Genomic DNA, 14,586 nt, shown 5'->3' with positions numbered 1-14,586 from the left:
CAGACGAAATTCTTAAATAATTTTAATTTTCCAGATTGATTGCTTTCAGTTTTGCAAGCTGTGACATATCTCTGTGGGAGCATCCTTGCAGATTCCCCCGTGCCTGCAGATCTTCGTTACTAGAAGCAGCTCTAGTTAATGACACGGATAGTGTTTGTCTTTTGTCCTGTTGGATAGAAAAAAATGTGGAAAAGGTGTGAGATGCAGGGCCAGAAAAGATTATCCTCATTTAGTTACAAGTCTGACATTACCTTCTGATTTCTGCAGCTTATTTTGACTTTTATAGTCTCATTATAGAGGATTCATCTTGGTACTCTTCATCCTCCAAGAATCTTCTCAGTTCTTATGAAGACAAAGGCTTGTTTGCACCCCAGTAGGTAGATCAATTTTCAGCTGCTTCTTCAGACCAGGTGATCTTCAACTGCAGATCTTCAACTTCACATCTTTGATGCATGCCCTGTCTGTTGGGCTATTGAATATAAGAATATATCTGTATCCCCAGTTTGGAAATTTTCTATTTAAATTTCCAAATCGGTTTTATGAGACATGCCCGCAAATACATTGCCTGATCCAAAATACTTTTTGCTTTGTTGAAAATCCTAAACCAACAACAAAAAAATCAGCTTGAGATTAATCAAATACTGAACAGAGCATTTTGTCCAACTCTGGAATCAGTAGACTAAAATGGCTGCAGGTTAAAAACTGGAACCAGTAGCCCATATACAGCACAACGCATCTTACTGCAAAATCCTCTTTTCAGAGTTTCTCCGGTGTCCTGTCTGCTGTCAGACATTGTATTTGATGATGGTTGTACGTGTTTACCGAGAGCAGAATATTAGGTTTTAAAAATGCTAGATGTCCTTTCTATTACTGTGGTCACTATCTGATGTTTTAGTCTAGATACGTCCTTCCTAAGCCCAACTGCCAGTGATCTCTGTGAAGAACACGTTGGCATTGCGAGCTTGATCCACATCTCGCTGAGGTTAATGGAAAGACTCTCACTGCCTTTGAGTTTTGCATTACCACCTGGCGAAACCAAATTCCCGCAATCTTTCTGAGAAGCGCGGGATTCACAGGCAAAGCTGATTCTATCACATTCTCTGTTCCATATCGTATAGACTCTTCCTCTGTGTCACTGGCAGTTAGTAAACCCCTCTCAACACTTTGTACAGTTCATTTTTTACTGCGTGCCAGTCCTCAGGCTTGTACAGAGCTTTCCAGACAGGATCTTCCCGATGCTTTGTAAAACGGCATTGCTATTTACCTTGCTTCTGCCAAACGTTGCTTCCCTCACACATCCAAAGATTGTAGTTGACTTCTCTGAGGCACATACCCACTTGTAGGCTTGAAATCAGAAGCGTCCAGGCTTTTCTCTTCCCTGGTTTCCTTCTGTTAGACCCAACAGGATTTATGGCAAAACTTCCCGTTCCTTCTTCTCCGAGATATGACTCATTCCTAGCTAATTTTAGACTTCTGATGAATAGGTGTCTGCTCTGTGCCAGTCACATAAGCTCACTGTGCAGCCAAAGGAGAGAGAGAGGATCTCCTGAAAGACAATTCGCCCAACCTCTCCGCAGACTTTGGAAGGTGCTTCTTTCCATAGATTACCGAGGGAGATGAAAGAACCAGCAGAGACTCATCCCTCACTTTTAAACAGCTGAAGCGATGTGAAATTCAGCTGAAGGGATGTGAAACACGGTCTCGCCTCCTTGCTGTGAAAGTCTGAAAGTTTGGCTGAGCAGCAGATAGGCAGAAAGGTTCGTGCAGTTCTCTTCGTGTTACTCCAGCTCCAGCTGTATTTCCAAGCTTTTGCTAGTAAATAGGTTTCATAATCACACACGTATTGTATATATCAAAATATTAAGAATCGGTCCTAGATCCGGATCTTGAGGAATTCCACTGGTAGCCGCCTTCTACTCCAGTATTCTCCATTGAGCATGATTTCTTGCCGTCTCACCATAAACTAGCTCCTTTCAATTTTTGCATTCATCTTCAGTTTCTCCACTTTAACTCTTTTTTTCCATGTCACTGTTTTGCATCGTCACCCAGAATGCCTGTAACGCATGAACCACACAAGAATTTTTGGTCTTCAAGTTTGATACAGACCCTAGATCCATTGAGTGCTAACATAGCGTTTTTTGACACTTTCTGAGTTTCCAGCTCACCGTGCTCCCTGCTGCCAGGGCCTGGCCTTTGGAAACCCTACAACGTGAACAGCAGAAACCCTGAGCCCTCTCCCTGGAATGAGTTGTTCTTACCTGGCTGAGTACGTCATCTCACGTTCCCATTTGACAGATCTCAAAATAAAATAACGCCAAGTAGCTCTCCCAAAGTATTGCTATCAAGAGGATGGATGCTATATTGGTTTTACTTGGTGTCCATCATGATAACATATGGCCTGATACGCACAAATGCATGTAGATTTAGAAAACTGCTTCTTTTTGACTTGACGCAGGATTGCACTGATGTGCAGTGCTCCTGAAATACCGAGGATGATACTGCAGTGAGTTCAGTACGGGCCTCGGAGAGGCGGTGGTAGCTGGGGTTTGCACCTGGTAGCCATATATCATCTAGCTAATGAGCCGATGAAGTGCTTAATAACCCTGCTGAGAAAAGGCAACTTTTAAACAGTACATCCATGCTGGGGCTGCTCAGAGTTACACCTGATCGGTATTGGCATCTTCTGCCTCTTGCGGCCCCAAGTTCCAAGGTTTCCTCTTTTTTACTTGTGAGACTCCCGCTGAGTTGGAGAACATTAGAAACCAAAGTGATTTTAATTTAATTAGCTACTCTTTTGCATAAATTAGTTTACTTAGCACGTCAAGCTTCTGCGTCCAGAATTCTCTTTGAGAGGCCTGCTTGGTCTTTTTAACGTCCTTTGGGGAAAGAGGGCTCAACTGTTGTACTAATTACGTATTACAGGCATTACCTTGGAAAACGGTCACCGCTGTAAAACATTTGCTGAAGAACTTGAAATATGCAGCTATGCATAAGGAAAATTTTCTCAGCTTCATTTTAGTTATGAGCATTACGATTTGCCTGTCGCTTTTTGTGAGCTAAAGGGCAAAAATATGCACAAACTGAACTTACTAATCATCATTATGGCTTCTCATTAACAATATCCAGGAGGGAACATCTGTCTTTGTGCAGAAAAGTGGGTCTTTAAGTCCAATTACTACAATTAATGAGTTACATATGAGAAACATGATTTTTACCACGAGATTTAGAGGATTACAATAGCAACATGCTCTGCATTGCACATGAGCTCCTCACCACCACAGCAAATATTTACTTCGCCACCGGCCCATGAAAATCAAACAAGTCGCAATGCGAAGTCACTTGTATAAAAAAAGCCTATTTGGGTCCATTATCTAACCAATGAACAGCATGGATGCAATTTTCTGCGGTGGCTGTATCTTATTATTTATTCTCCATGCCACAGTGATATCCCAGGACGCAATCCAGATTCCCTGTGACAGGAATCGGATAAATCTCTCTTTAGCAGGGCACGTGAGCGCTACTAGAACAGAGGTACCACCACAGCTGCCAGCTGCAGGGGCCGCAGCTGCAGTTTACTTCTCTGCTGAGCGCTGCAGGTATTTTCAAATAGGGGGAAAAAACCGTTGAGACGCTACAGTCTGTGCGCCAGGCAGCTTAGAGTTAATTTGCCTGCGGTGGCAGCTTCGTCACTTTGCTTTTTAGGATCAGGCTCTTGCGTTTCTCAGTGTGTAGCTGCTGGGTGCAGGTTTCGAGTGTCAGTGTGTGCGTATCCCCCCCCCCCCGCCGCTTCTTTGGAAATAAGCTTTTTTTATTAAGAAATGGAAGTGAAAAACATTTCCTTTTTTTAAAAACTGATTTGAATGTGCAGCACTTAGAAGATTGAATCTTTGGGGATCGCTGTATCTTCTACTCTTACTCTAAGATACAGGGAAGTTTGAAGGCCCAGTAGTTATTAAAGAAGTCTTTTATCTATTAAACTGGAGGTGGAAGAGTAAGCGTATCTTTCTGGCGATCTCTTTTAGCTTGTATTGAGCTTTCACACGTTCATAGCTTCAGCTAAACGGGAGTTATCTGCGATTCTCAGCCTTACAGAGAGGGTGTTTGTGAGTCTCTCCCTCTCTGCCCCCGTCTTGTAGCTCTTTACTGGAACTTTTAATGAACAGGCTGTTGGCAACTGGATGTCGGGAGGGATTTTGTTTTCTCTTCTGCTCCATTGTGTTTTGTCTGCCTTAAACTAATTAAAAATATAAACGCAATTCTTTGAAATACCGGAAAATTAATCTGCAACTCTTGTCTCCTGGCTACTCGCTGGAGCTGTAAGGATGCGGAGAGCTGTCATGACTGCAATGATTTGGTGGGATTTGGGGAGCAAGAGCCGTGGCTGCTCCAGCTGCAGCAGCTGCCTGCCTTCCTACGCTGGCGTTATTCTCCAGGCAGTGCCGCTCCGGGCTCAGGAGCATTGCTTTCATGATATGTTAATGATCAATAAGAAAAGAGAGGTAATCAGGTGGGAATCTAAAGATGAAGAAAACAAATAGGTGTTTAAAGTTAAGATTCATAAAAAGACGGTTTGGTTTTGCATGGAAACTGGGTGGGTTTCTGATCTGAGACGTGGATTTTGGAGTGAGCCTGTGTGCGTCCCGTGTGGATGGAGACATCTCCCATGCTCCTGGTCCCTGCGTCTCAGCTCCAGAGCCACAGGCATCCTCATACAAACCTGTCCTGTGGCTCGTCCTTGGGACACCCCTTCCTCTATGCACATTTTATGGCTGGAGTGTCTCAAGACCTATTTTTCTCTTTCTGGGTCCAATTCTGATGCAATGTCCGGTAGCCTGTTTGACTTGCTGAGGCTGATGCCTTTTAATACCTCTACTAAGCACAATCAGCTACTAAAGCGATGGCTGTTGTTACCATCATTATTACGGTACACATTTTCTTAATAGAAAAAAAGGCAGGGAACTTGCTGAAGGTCATAGTGGAGGAAAGACATAGAAAAAAGCTATTTATTTATGATTTGTCTTCTTTATTTCAACAGGAGTCAAATGAGCAGAACAAAAATTGTGCCCAAGTCCCATGGGAGACGGAAACTTGCCCTGTGAGACTCCAGAGTCATCCCCTGTGCCAGAGGGGATTTGCTGTTGCCTGGTGGGGAGACTGGGGGGATTTGACATCAGTACGTGATGTCCCCTGCCGAGCTAGTATCAGCCTGAAGTTTGCATATTTAGAGATATGAACACAAAACTTGCCTTAGGGCACGAGTAGGCATCAAAGTGGTTTAATGTCGATAGAGAGAAAGTGGGAAGAATAAATTTTGGGGACCTAGGTGGTTGAAAGAAGTGCCAAGGACCCTCACTGGAATGAGTTTGGCCTTGCGCAGGTGTAGGGATGTTTAAGCCGTAGCTTCAGGGGGAGCAGGATTACTCTGGCAGCAAGAAAGCTTGAAATTGCCGTCCCCATTTTTGGCCTTGAATCTATGATGCATGAGATATACATGATCTCAGTTTGGCTTTGTATGGCAACTTTAAAGCTATCCCAGTGTACTCAGAATAAATGTCTTGTGTGCCTCTGTTTCAGCTGACAGCCCTCGTGTCTCCACAGAGTCCTGCGTAGAGCCAGGCACTTTGTGCTGAGTGGAGGCAGACTGTCCAGGACAAAGTTTCTATACTTTGATGTTTTAAATCATTAAAAGAGACAAAGAATTTTTAATTTCCTCTAGAAGAGAGCTGAGACATCTCAGTTGATGCATCTTTAAAGGGCAGCACTTCAAACAGTGCTGCTGCTGACACCTCTTTTGCCAAGCAGCAGTAGTGCGGCTCGGTGCGGTGGGCAGGAGGAGTTTCAGCAGAGATGCTTAAGAAGGGAAGAAGTCCCTTTCTGTCAAAAAAATAAATCAATTTTGATTTTTTTCCCTCCTTCCAAGCTGGGATAAAAAGTCAGAAACAACTGGTTTTTTGGAGAAAGTTGAAATACAATTTTTATTTTGGCTTGTTCAGTAACCCACCTGGAGGGCTGCTGTCAGCTTGAGGGAGTTAGAAACAAAAATAGACGAGAACCATGGAAATAACTGCCGTTCCCCCAGCCTGACCACTGCTCTCTGCTCTTCGGTCTCACTTTCTCCCTCAAACACAACGTAGGTCTGACAGTTCCCTGCCAGGCAGGGGCCACGGAGCCCAGGTTTTCATTATCTTCCAGGAGTACCGGGTTTGTAGGTATTTTTCCCAGGAAAATCTCAAATTTCCATATGAAAACTTTTGGGTTTGCAGAATAGCATTCTTCACCAAAAAGTAATGACAACAGAAAACTGCAAACCTGCTGCGACTGTGAGTCTGCTTTCGGGAGTGGAGGCCATGAAATATCATTGAAGAGATTTTAGAAAGTGTTTGTGTTGGCTCTGATGCTCCTCCAGGAAGAAGTAGTGTCTGTCTAGGAAGGGGACTGTACGTTTACAACTGAAAACACAAGCGGCAATGGTAAAACCAGCTGCATTTTGCCTATAATCCCCAAATTTCACTGCAATCCCCTTTTCCATACCTACAGGTTCTCAATGTGACTTTTGTTTCTTCTTCCAGGGCCTAACCTCCCCAAGGCTCAGGTTAAAACAGCATCCCTTGGCTTGGCAGGAAAAGCCAGGTCACCTCTGCTGCCCGTCTCGGTGCCCACGGCCCCGGAGGTCGCAGAAGAGGGCCACAAGCAGACGGAGGACTCCGCAAACGTAAGAACCATCTTTCAGAGCCAGCCCTCTTGCAAGCCTTGTCACCATCGAGTTATATTCTCTAATCCTGCACAATTCTCTAATCCTAAACTCAATCTGCACATTAAGTTTTAGATAACGATCTGTCCCTTCTTACCTAAGGTGTAACGCTGGAGCTGATAGCTCTTAGGGAGCTAGCAAAAAGTTCTGGCAGCCGGTAAAATTTCGCTGTTGACTTTAGTGGACTTTGGCGTGTGCGATACAGGGGAGAAGCGAGTGCTTCAATTCTGTGTTAATATTATCCACGGGACAACTTGAACGGCCTCTCCCGAGCGCCCTGAGATACCGGGAGAAGAGAAAGAGGGGGTGAGAAGTGCGATAAGGGAAGAAAATAATTTTGGCAGGAAAAATGAGTATATAGTAAAACCAGATAATGGTGAGAAAAATAACATTGAAGAAGTAGATAAGTGAAACTGAAAAGGTGGTGAAATTAGAATAATCTTTTCACTCCTATTAAGACTTTCTTAGAGAAAGGTCTCATGTGATTCAGAAGACAAAATAGTGCAAAAGAAAAGGAATAAGGAAAAAAAGAAATATAGAATCATAGAATGGTTTGGGTTGGAAGGGACCTCTAAAGGCCATCTAGTCCAACCCCCCTGCAACGAGCAGGGACATCTTCAACTAGATCAGGTTGCTCAGAGCCCCGTCCAACCTGACCTGGAATGTTTCCAGGGATGGGGCATCCACCCCCTCTCTGGGCAACCTGGGCCAGTGCTTCACCACCCTCAGCGTAAAAAATTTCTTCCTTCTATCTAGTCTAAATCTACCCCCCTTTAGTTGAAAGCCATTCCCCCTTGGCCTGTCGCAACAGGCCCTGCTAAAACGTTTGCCGCCATCTTTTTTATAAGCCCCCCTTAAGTACTGACAGGCTTCAATAAGGTCTCCCCGGAGCCTTCTCTTCTCCAGGCTGAACAACCCCAACTCTCTCAGCCTTTATATTAAATACTTGTTGTATATCACCTCTTTTCATCTACTTGCACAGGAGAATTTTTTGCTAGGCACTATAGCAGTGATTTGTCCAACATCTTGTTCGTGAATCCTGTTATGGTTTCAGCCTGGCTAAAGGGAAAGAAAAAAGATTTGCTTTAGACGTACATATGGAGGGTTTGGGTCTGCCGCCTGATGAATGCAGGACAACAGTGTTTGATTCCTGCTTGTCATTACCAACGGCATAAAAATACACTTCTGCATATAGTTGCAGAAGGATTCTCACGTTTTGCTGGGAAAAAGAGATGCAGGATGATGTAAGAGACATGGAATCTCCTACTGGAATGGGAACGGGAAGGAAAATGCCCTCCGTGGTAAAACTGCTGTCATAAGGAGTAATTTAACACAGGACATTTGATAACACAAAGTGCGATTTCAGCTCTCAGTACCATATTTTATCACAGCAGCACGATTTAGCTCTCAAGAGAGACACTGCTCAAGCTCCACAAGCGTGAAGGCAGTTACAGGCAATGCCGGTGCAGGCAGCAAGCTCATTGGGTGGTCAGAATTTGGGGAGAAAGTCTAAAATTTGGGGAATTTTTTTTTTAAGCTTGACGCTGCGGGTGCTCTTTTAAGCTGCCTTCTCCATCCCACCTCGGGGACTGCAGGGCTTATACAGCGCTTTCAGATCTTTTACTTGGTAAAACCCACGTAAATAACTAATGTTTGAGCTCCCTCTCAGTGTCTGAAAGCAGAGGACCACTCCTCTTGCTCTTGCCTTGGTAATTTTTGAGGCCAGTGGTTCCCAAGAATAGGTGCAGTGCTGGTAATTTTAGGTTCCGCTGCAGATTCTCAGTGGACCGTACCCCAAAGGGTTACTTTCTTCCAGCCCAGTTAGGTGCCTCTGAAAACTGTTCCCAGTCTTCTGCTCCCACTGAAAGCGATCGTGGAAATTCCCAACCACTAGCAAGGGCTGAGAAGTTCAGCTAATTGCTGAACGAACTGTTGCAGCCTGCCCCAGGAGAGGGCATGTTTAGGTGAGCATTTGATGTCTCTGTTGGGTGCTAAAAAATGTTTTCATAGTCCCCCCCAAGCACGGACACACGTAACGTAAGGGAGGGAGCTGGGGAAATGGGGACGCAGGGAAGGGCCGTTAACATTTAATACTGCTCTAGCATGGTCACCCCTGGTTTTCAGCTCACGCGTTGAGCCCAGAGAGGCTTTGTTATCCAGCCTGTAAGCGTCAGCCCACCCCTGAACGCTCCAGGTCCCTGAGGGCCGTGCAGAGAAGATGTTCGGGTGGGGGGGCCTCGGGAGGTCCCTGCCACGGGCCATGTCCCGGGCTCTGTGCGGGGGTTTTTGGTTCCCATCCCGCTGCCCGCTTACCTGTGTGTGTTTGTTCACTCGCAGGTTTATGAGCAGGATGATCTGAGTGAACAGATGGCCAGTTTGGAGGGGCTAATGAAGCAACTCAATGCTATCACAGGCTCAGCCTTCTAACAGATCTTGATGAAGCGATAATTATCCCGGAGCATTGCAGCATACCAGGATTTCACGCATACCACCCACGTACACCACCCCATAAAATCATCTTGTTCCCCGTACCACTCCTTCAGTGCAAGGAAGATTCCTGCAAAGTCCTAAAAGGAATGATAAAAAGACGAAAAAGGAAAGAATAATAATGGAAATGTTACAGAACTGTAGATCTGGCATCTAAAGTGATGAAAGCGTGGCAAGGCGAATGACATCATCACTGCGGAGTCGTAGCTGATGCCACCGGATTGCTCATTTTGATCTACTAGTCTTCGTAGAGCTCAAGTTGTCATGACTAACTCATGTTTTACTCCGTAGAGGTTTGTAGCTCTTTGTATAGATCTAGTCTTACCTCATGCGAGTATGTTTTTAAACATAGACCATGCCGTTAATTAGACAGTGTTGTAGGTCACTCGTTTGTTTGTTTTTTTTTTTTTAAATATGTAATTACTGACTACAGAAACACCCATAGCAAATAATCACACCACCACACCAAAAATTTGGAAGTTTTCCCAACAGCACAAAATGAAAAGACAAATTACTAATTTCTTTTGTCGTCTCCGTCACTCATCTCGCACGAGTGGTGGGGATTAGCGAGTTGCTGTAAAATTCAGCCATTTTAGCAAGCGTTTGTAAATCCTCCCGTAGTTAATGTTTTATGTATGGCAAAGAGAGAACCAGGAATGTAAAAAAAAAAAGAAAAAAGAAAAAAAAAAAAGTCTGCATTGGTGGCCTGCTGCCAGCCAGCCAGTGTACACTTGCAGAAAGAGGACATAATATGCAATCTTCTCTGACACGCAGTCATTACATGCTTAAGCTTGTAATAAAACACGTCTGCGTATGGGTGGCCTTTGTGCCAGACTGCCCTGTGATGACATTGGGAAGCACTGCTGGGGCCACCGCGAGCCGGAGCAGAGGGAAAAATGGAGCTGAAGTTTCCCCGAGCCTTTCCCATCCCCACATCCCCCCGGGATGGCTCTGCTCCGAGGGCCCATCCACCCGGGATGGTGATGGGTGGAGGATGAGGAGGGTGAAGGGGCAGCAGGCGCTTCCCGCAGGCAGGACACGAGCCCGGGGGAAGAACCGCAGAGGCCGGTAAACAGGTGATAAATTAATTAGGAGGGCTTTTCCGCAAGCGCAGTATTTCCTGGTTGAGATTGGCAGTACTCCGTGAGAACAGCAAGCGAAGAGAGGTGAGCAGCAGGACACCACGAACCACCTTTAGGGATTCCCTCTCCCTCTTGTCCTAGTGCTTTAGCTGCGCATTACAGTGTTTATTGACAACGATAACTGGTTGAATTGACTAAATTTTGTGTGCATACATTTTATTGCTAAATTTTCAGCTGCATTCAGCGTTAATCCCTGTTTATGCAGCTGAATCACCAAAAGGGAACGAATTTGCATATTTATCAGTTAGGAGGCTGCAAAACCTAATAAGAGAGTTTCAGATGAATTATTCCATTCAGCTCTGCCTTTGATTTCAAGCTTGAGTGGGTCATAATTTTAAAAGAGCATGGAAAGGATAGGATCTTTACAACCTAATAGCTCCTTTTATTAGGTGGGTAATTATATGTGAATCTCCGAATAAAATATTTTGAGTAAAATGGCACTGCAACAGAAGTAATAATTCAGATTATTTTCTACGGCCCTGTGCTGGAAAGGAAATCAGATGTCAAGGAGGAATTCAAATGCTTCATTAAGAACTCTAGTGTGTTTGTGAAAATGCTCCTTTAAAAATACCCTGTTATTCAATTTACTAAGATTTTAATGAAATATTTCGTGAGAGTGAGGAAATCTCATTTGCATGGGAGGCTGAGCTTTCCAGTTCTGAAAGTTTTGTAACCAAAAACCTCTACTAAAAATAAAATGCACAAATCTTTCCCGATGAAAACCCAGCTCAGCTGTTAGAACCTATAAAATCACTACCTCCATTTTAACTTGAAGAAAGAAGGCTTAATGCAGCTTTTGAATAGCTCCCCATCCATATTTGCAGAGATTGACATTGTTGAAATAGGAACATAAGGTCAAATCTGTCTCTCACTTATCATTTATGAAATATCTTTTACCCTGGATTTGCAGCAGGATAGCTGGGAACAGAAACTGCCCCCAGGACGTTAAAGAGCAGCACTGCACCTTTTTAATCACGCAATACCCATCCAGGACCAAGTGTATAACAACCCCAAATTGCCTAAAATAAGACGAGCCACAAAGAGGTTTGCAAGTTGGATTTTGTTAGTTTTGGACAAAAGCGTTGCAGTGTCCAGGTGCTTTGGTATTGATCAGCCTCTTCGTTTTGTTCAGGCATCTCTCTTCAACTTAAACACCAAGCCCTGAAAGTCTGCAGATTGATCTGGCACTCCTCTGAGCGCAGCCTTTCTTCTGCCATTTGAAGCATATCTATTTTCAGGCTCAGCCCATTTCAATCAGTAACACTTGCAGACCAAGGCCGAGGTCCACGCCGAAACAAGTCCTCATGTACTCTGTCCGCGGGAAGGAACAACTCTATCGGCTCAGCCCGAGCAAGACACAGCCGCTCCCCAACCCCTGTTTCTAATAAATTAGTAAGAAATTTCTGCTTCAATTTAAGTTCAGCATCTGTCGGTAAAACTAAATTATTCCGTATAAACACTGAGTTTTGGGGTAGGTTTTGGGGGTTTTTTAAATTTTCCTTCAGACCTTCACTTGACAGCCAAGAAAGGGCTGTACCCTTCACCTCCCCTGAGCCCCATGACACTAAATTTGGGTGTCGTTGTCCTAAGAAGCCCTGGAGACATTCCCAACCTTCATTTGAGGATGATCTTAGTACAATTCCTAACTAATTAGTAAGCAGGCATTTCTTCTAAAATTTCACCTTATGTGTGAACTACATAACTTGCAAAACTCAAACGAGTGTTTTAGCATAAATCTTCCACATTATATTTTGCTGATGCTCTATTTCTTTGCAGTGAGCTCAGCTGAGAATTTCTTTGGATTTTGACAAATTCCTCAACTGTCAGAATACTTATAGCCTGTGACTATCTCAGCCATGGACACTCCCAGAAAAATGTAATGAGAAATGTGTCAGTGCATGACAGGCTTGTGAAGCTCGGTGTTACCGTGGAAGATCATTAGCTAATCAATACAACAGGGCTGCCATAAATAGGTGGGGAAAAAAAAACCCAGCAGCCAAAATAGGATATATGTTTTATTTTTTCTTCTCTTTTTTTCCCCTTGTTTTTATTGCTCCAAGACCTAAAAATGGAGCAATATCAATGGTTCAAAAGGCTGGGCGCTCCCTAGCTCAGCGTCTTTGTCTGTGGACTGCTTAGATTGTTCACTTCTGGGGAAAAGGTTCAGTCTTTGAAAAGCTACTTAATTTTTGGAAGGAGGAGGATAATCTGCTTGTTGTTCTTGCAGATGATCTTGACTATGTCATGATTTGGGGCTGGACATCGATACTGCCAAAATTTTGCCGTAGGGTTTGTGGTGTCACTTCTCAGGCAGCGAGGACCATCATATCCCCTATACCGGTCTGGCTGTTTGTGCACCCTCACGTTTGGGAACTGGTAATTCCCAACTAAAAGGCAGCCAGAAATTGGAGAAGCACAGGGATAGTCTTGTAGCTCCGAGCAGGATTGCCCGCTCCAGAGTTTCCCAACAGGTTTGCAAATGCTTCGAAGCTTGGTCCTTGCTCTCCCTACGGCACCCGGCCCACCGCCAGCGGCAATGCACGTCCCAGTATGCTCTGGCAAATTTGCACTGGTAGCAAAGGAAATCTCAGCCACGAGGCTCCTGTGCGGCTTGGGCCATCGTGTGTCGGACGCTGCAATAAGATTCTGCTGCAAAGTGGCTGTTCTTTGCGTGGGCACTCCTTGAGCCTCTTCTTTTAGTAGCCTTGTCTTTAGTTGTTTACAGGAGCATGTTTTCACCAACCCCTTCCCAGAGCCAGCTCCTTAAAAACCAGCTTAGGTAGGATGCTGCATGTCTGGCCTGATTCTCTCCTTGACATTTTTAAAGACTAGATGATTTTTTAAAACATTTCTCCAGAGCTTCTGGACATGTTTGCAGTGCATGCTCACTTGCTCCTACATGTTCTACCAAAACACACGCTGCAACCCAGAAAACACCAGGCAAAACGATGGCAGCGCTTGTTCACACGTGGAAGGATGGGAGTGAGTGAACAGTGAGGCCATTTCTGGGTCCTTCCAGCCCTTGGGAAGCGTCAGACGTGTTCTTCTGTAGTCAGAGCTGATGGTGTAATTCCTGCTGTAGCTCACCGCGGGTCCTTTCCTGGGACGCCCTCCTAGCTGGCACCTAACGCTGAATCCTGCAAATCCATACGCAGATGCTCGCACATGCTGCCGTGAACAGGCACGAACCACCTTTCGCAATACCCATGGTAAAACCAGGCACAAGCGTTTGCAGGGTGAGAGCTGGCTTACCGAGGCGCTCATTAAATCCCGAAGTAGATGTGGGTAAGGGAAGCGCTCTGCGGGCAACGCCAGTGGGTAGCGGAAGGCGGCGAAACTGCAACCTCCTCGGCCTCATTTCTGAAATGGATACCTGGAAGCTGGATGGAAGAAGGTTTTTTTTTAAAAAAAAAAATCATCGCTTCATAGGTGATCAGAGATTATTTTTCCCGTCAGCCTTGTTTCCCCGCGTCCCCGTTAGCTGCTCAGTGTCCTGTCTGGTGTTGAACTGGGTTCTCGGAGGCTCCATGACTTTTTTTTTTAACGTTCTCGGCAAAAGGCATTGAACACATCCTCATTCTGGTCTTGGCTGGCTGGAGAGCACGGTACAGCCCACACGTCGCGAGGCAGCACGAGCCAGCGTGCTTCACTGTATGCTGTACATGTATTTCCAAGCGCGAGGAAGCAACGTCGGTAGGAGAAGGAACGATGCTGTTTTTATTATTGTAAAATAGACCTGGCAATTCCTACGTTCGCGAATTGCCACCATGTTTGGGATGGGGCGGTTGGGGGGGAGGGTGTACTTTTTATAAGTAATATTTAATTTATTATTTAGAGTGTTTTCTTTTGGATAATTTATGATACAAGGGATACCTGGCTGGAAACCTAGAGCGGGCTGTTAAAGCTGCAGTGTGCCCATGTCCCCGCGTGCTGGGCTCTGGCCCTGCATTACGCACCCCGAGCGAGAGGATTCGGGAGGGTCGGGCAGCGGGACCGTGCCACTGAGTCACCGGTCACCGCGACTGTCACACACATCCCACGGCTGCTGTGAAGCACCGGCTCCAGCCTGCTAACTCGATGTCCTGGCACTGGTGAGTGCCATTTAAAGGGCTTTGCAAGGTAATTCAAAAATTCTTAGCATACTAGTGATATGTTTATCTGATAGAAATGGGTTATACTACAGCTTTAACTAGCCTTAGTTTAAAA

At 45.0% G+C, this 14,586-nt stretch overlaps 1 protein-coding gene across 1 annotated transcript in view; it reads left to right on the top strand.

The window, feature by feature from the left end:
- Positions 1 to 14,148, top strand: part of LOC143172797 (netrin receptor DCC) — a 579,706-nt gene extending 565,558 nt beyond the window's left edge. The window contains exons 28-29 of the mRNA XM_076362578.1: positions 6,570 to 6,712; positions 9,089 to 14,148. Of these exons, the coding sequence (XP_076218693.1) occupies positions 6,570 to 6,712; positions 9,089 to 9,178 (233 nt within the window). The 3' untranslated portion in view covers positions 9,179 to 14,148. The remainder of the gene's footprint in view (positions 1 to 6,569; positions 6,713 to 9,088) is intronic.
- Positions 14,149 to 14,586: the final 438 nt, after the last annotated feature.

Source organism: Aptenodytes patagonicus, chromosome Z (genome assembly GCF_965638725.1).
Source record: "Aptenodytes patagonicus chromosome Z, bAptPat1.pri.cur, whole genome shotgun sequence".
NCBI lineage: Eukaryota > Metazoa > Chordata > Aves > Sphenisciformes > Spheniscidae > Aptenodytes > Aptenodytes patagonicus.
The sequence above is the reverse complement of the archived record's forward strand: the minus strand, read 5'-3'. Positions and strand labels throughout refer to the sequence as shown.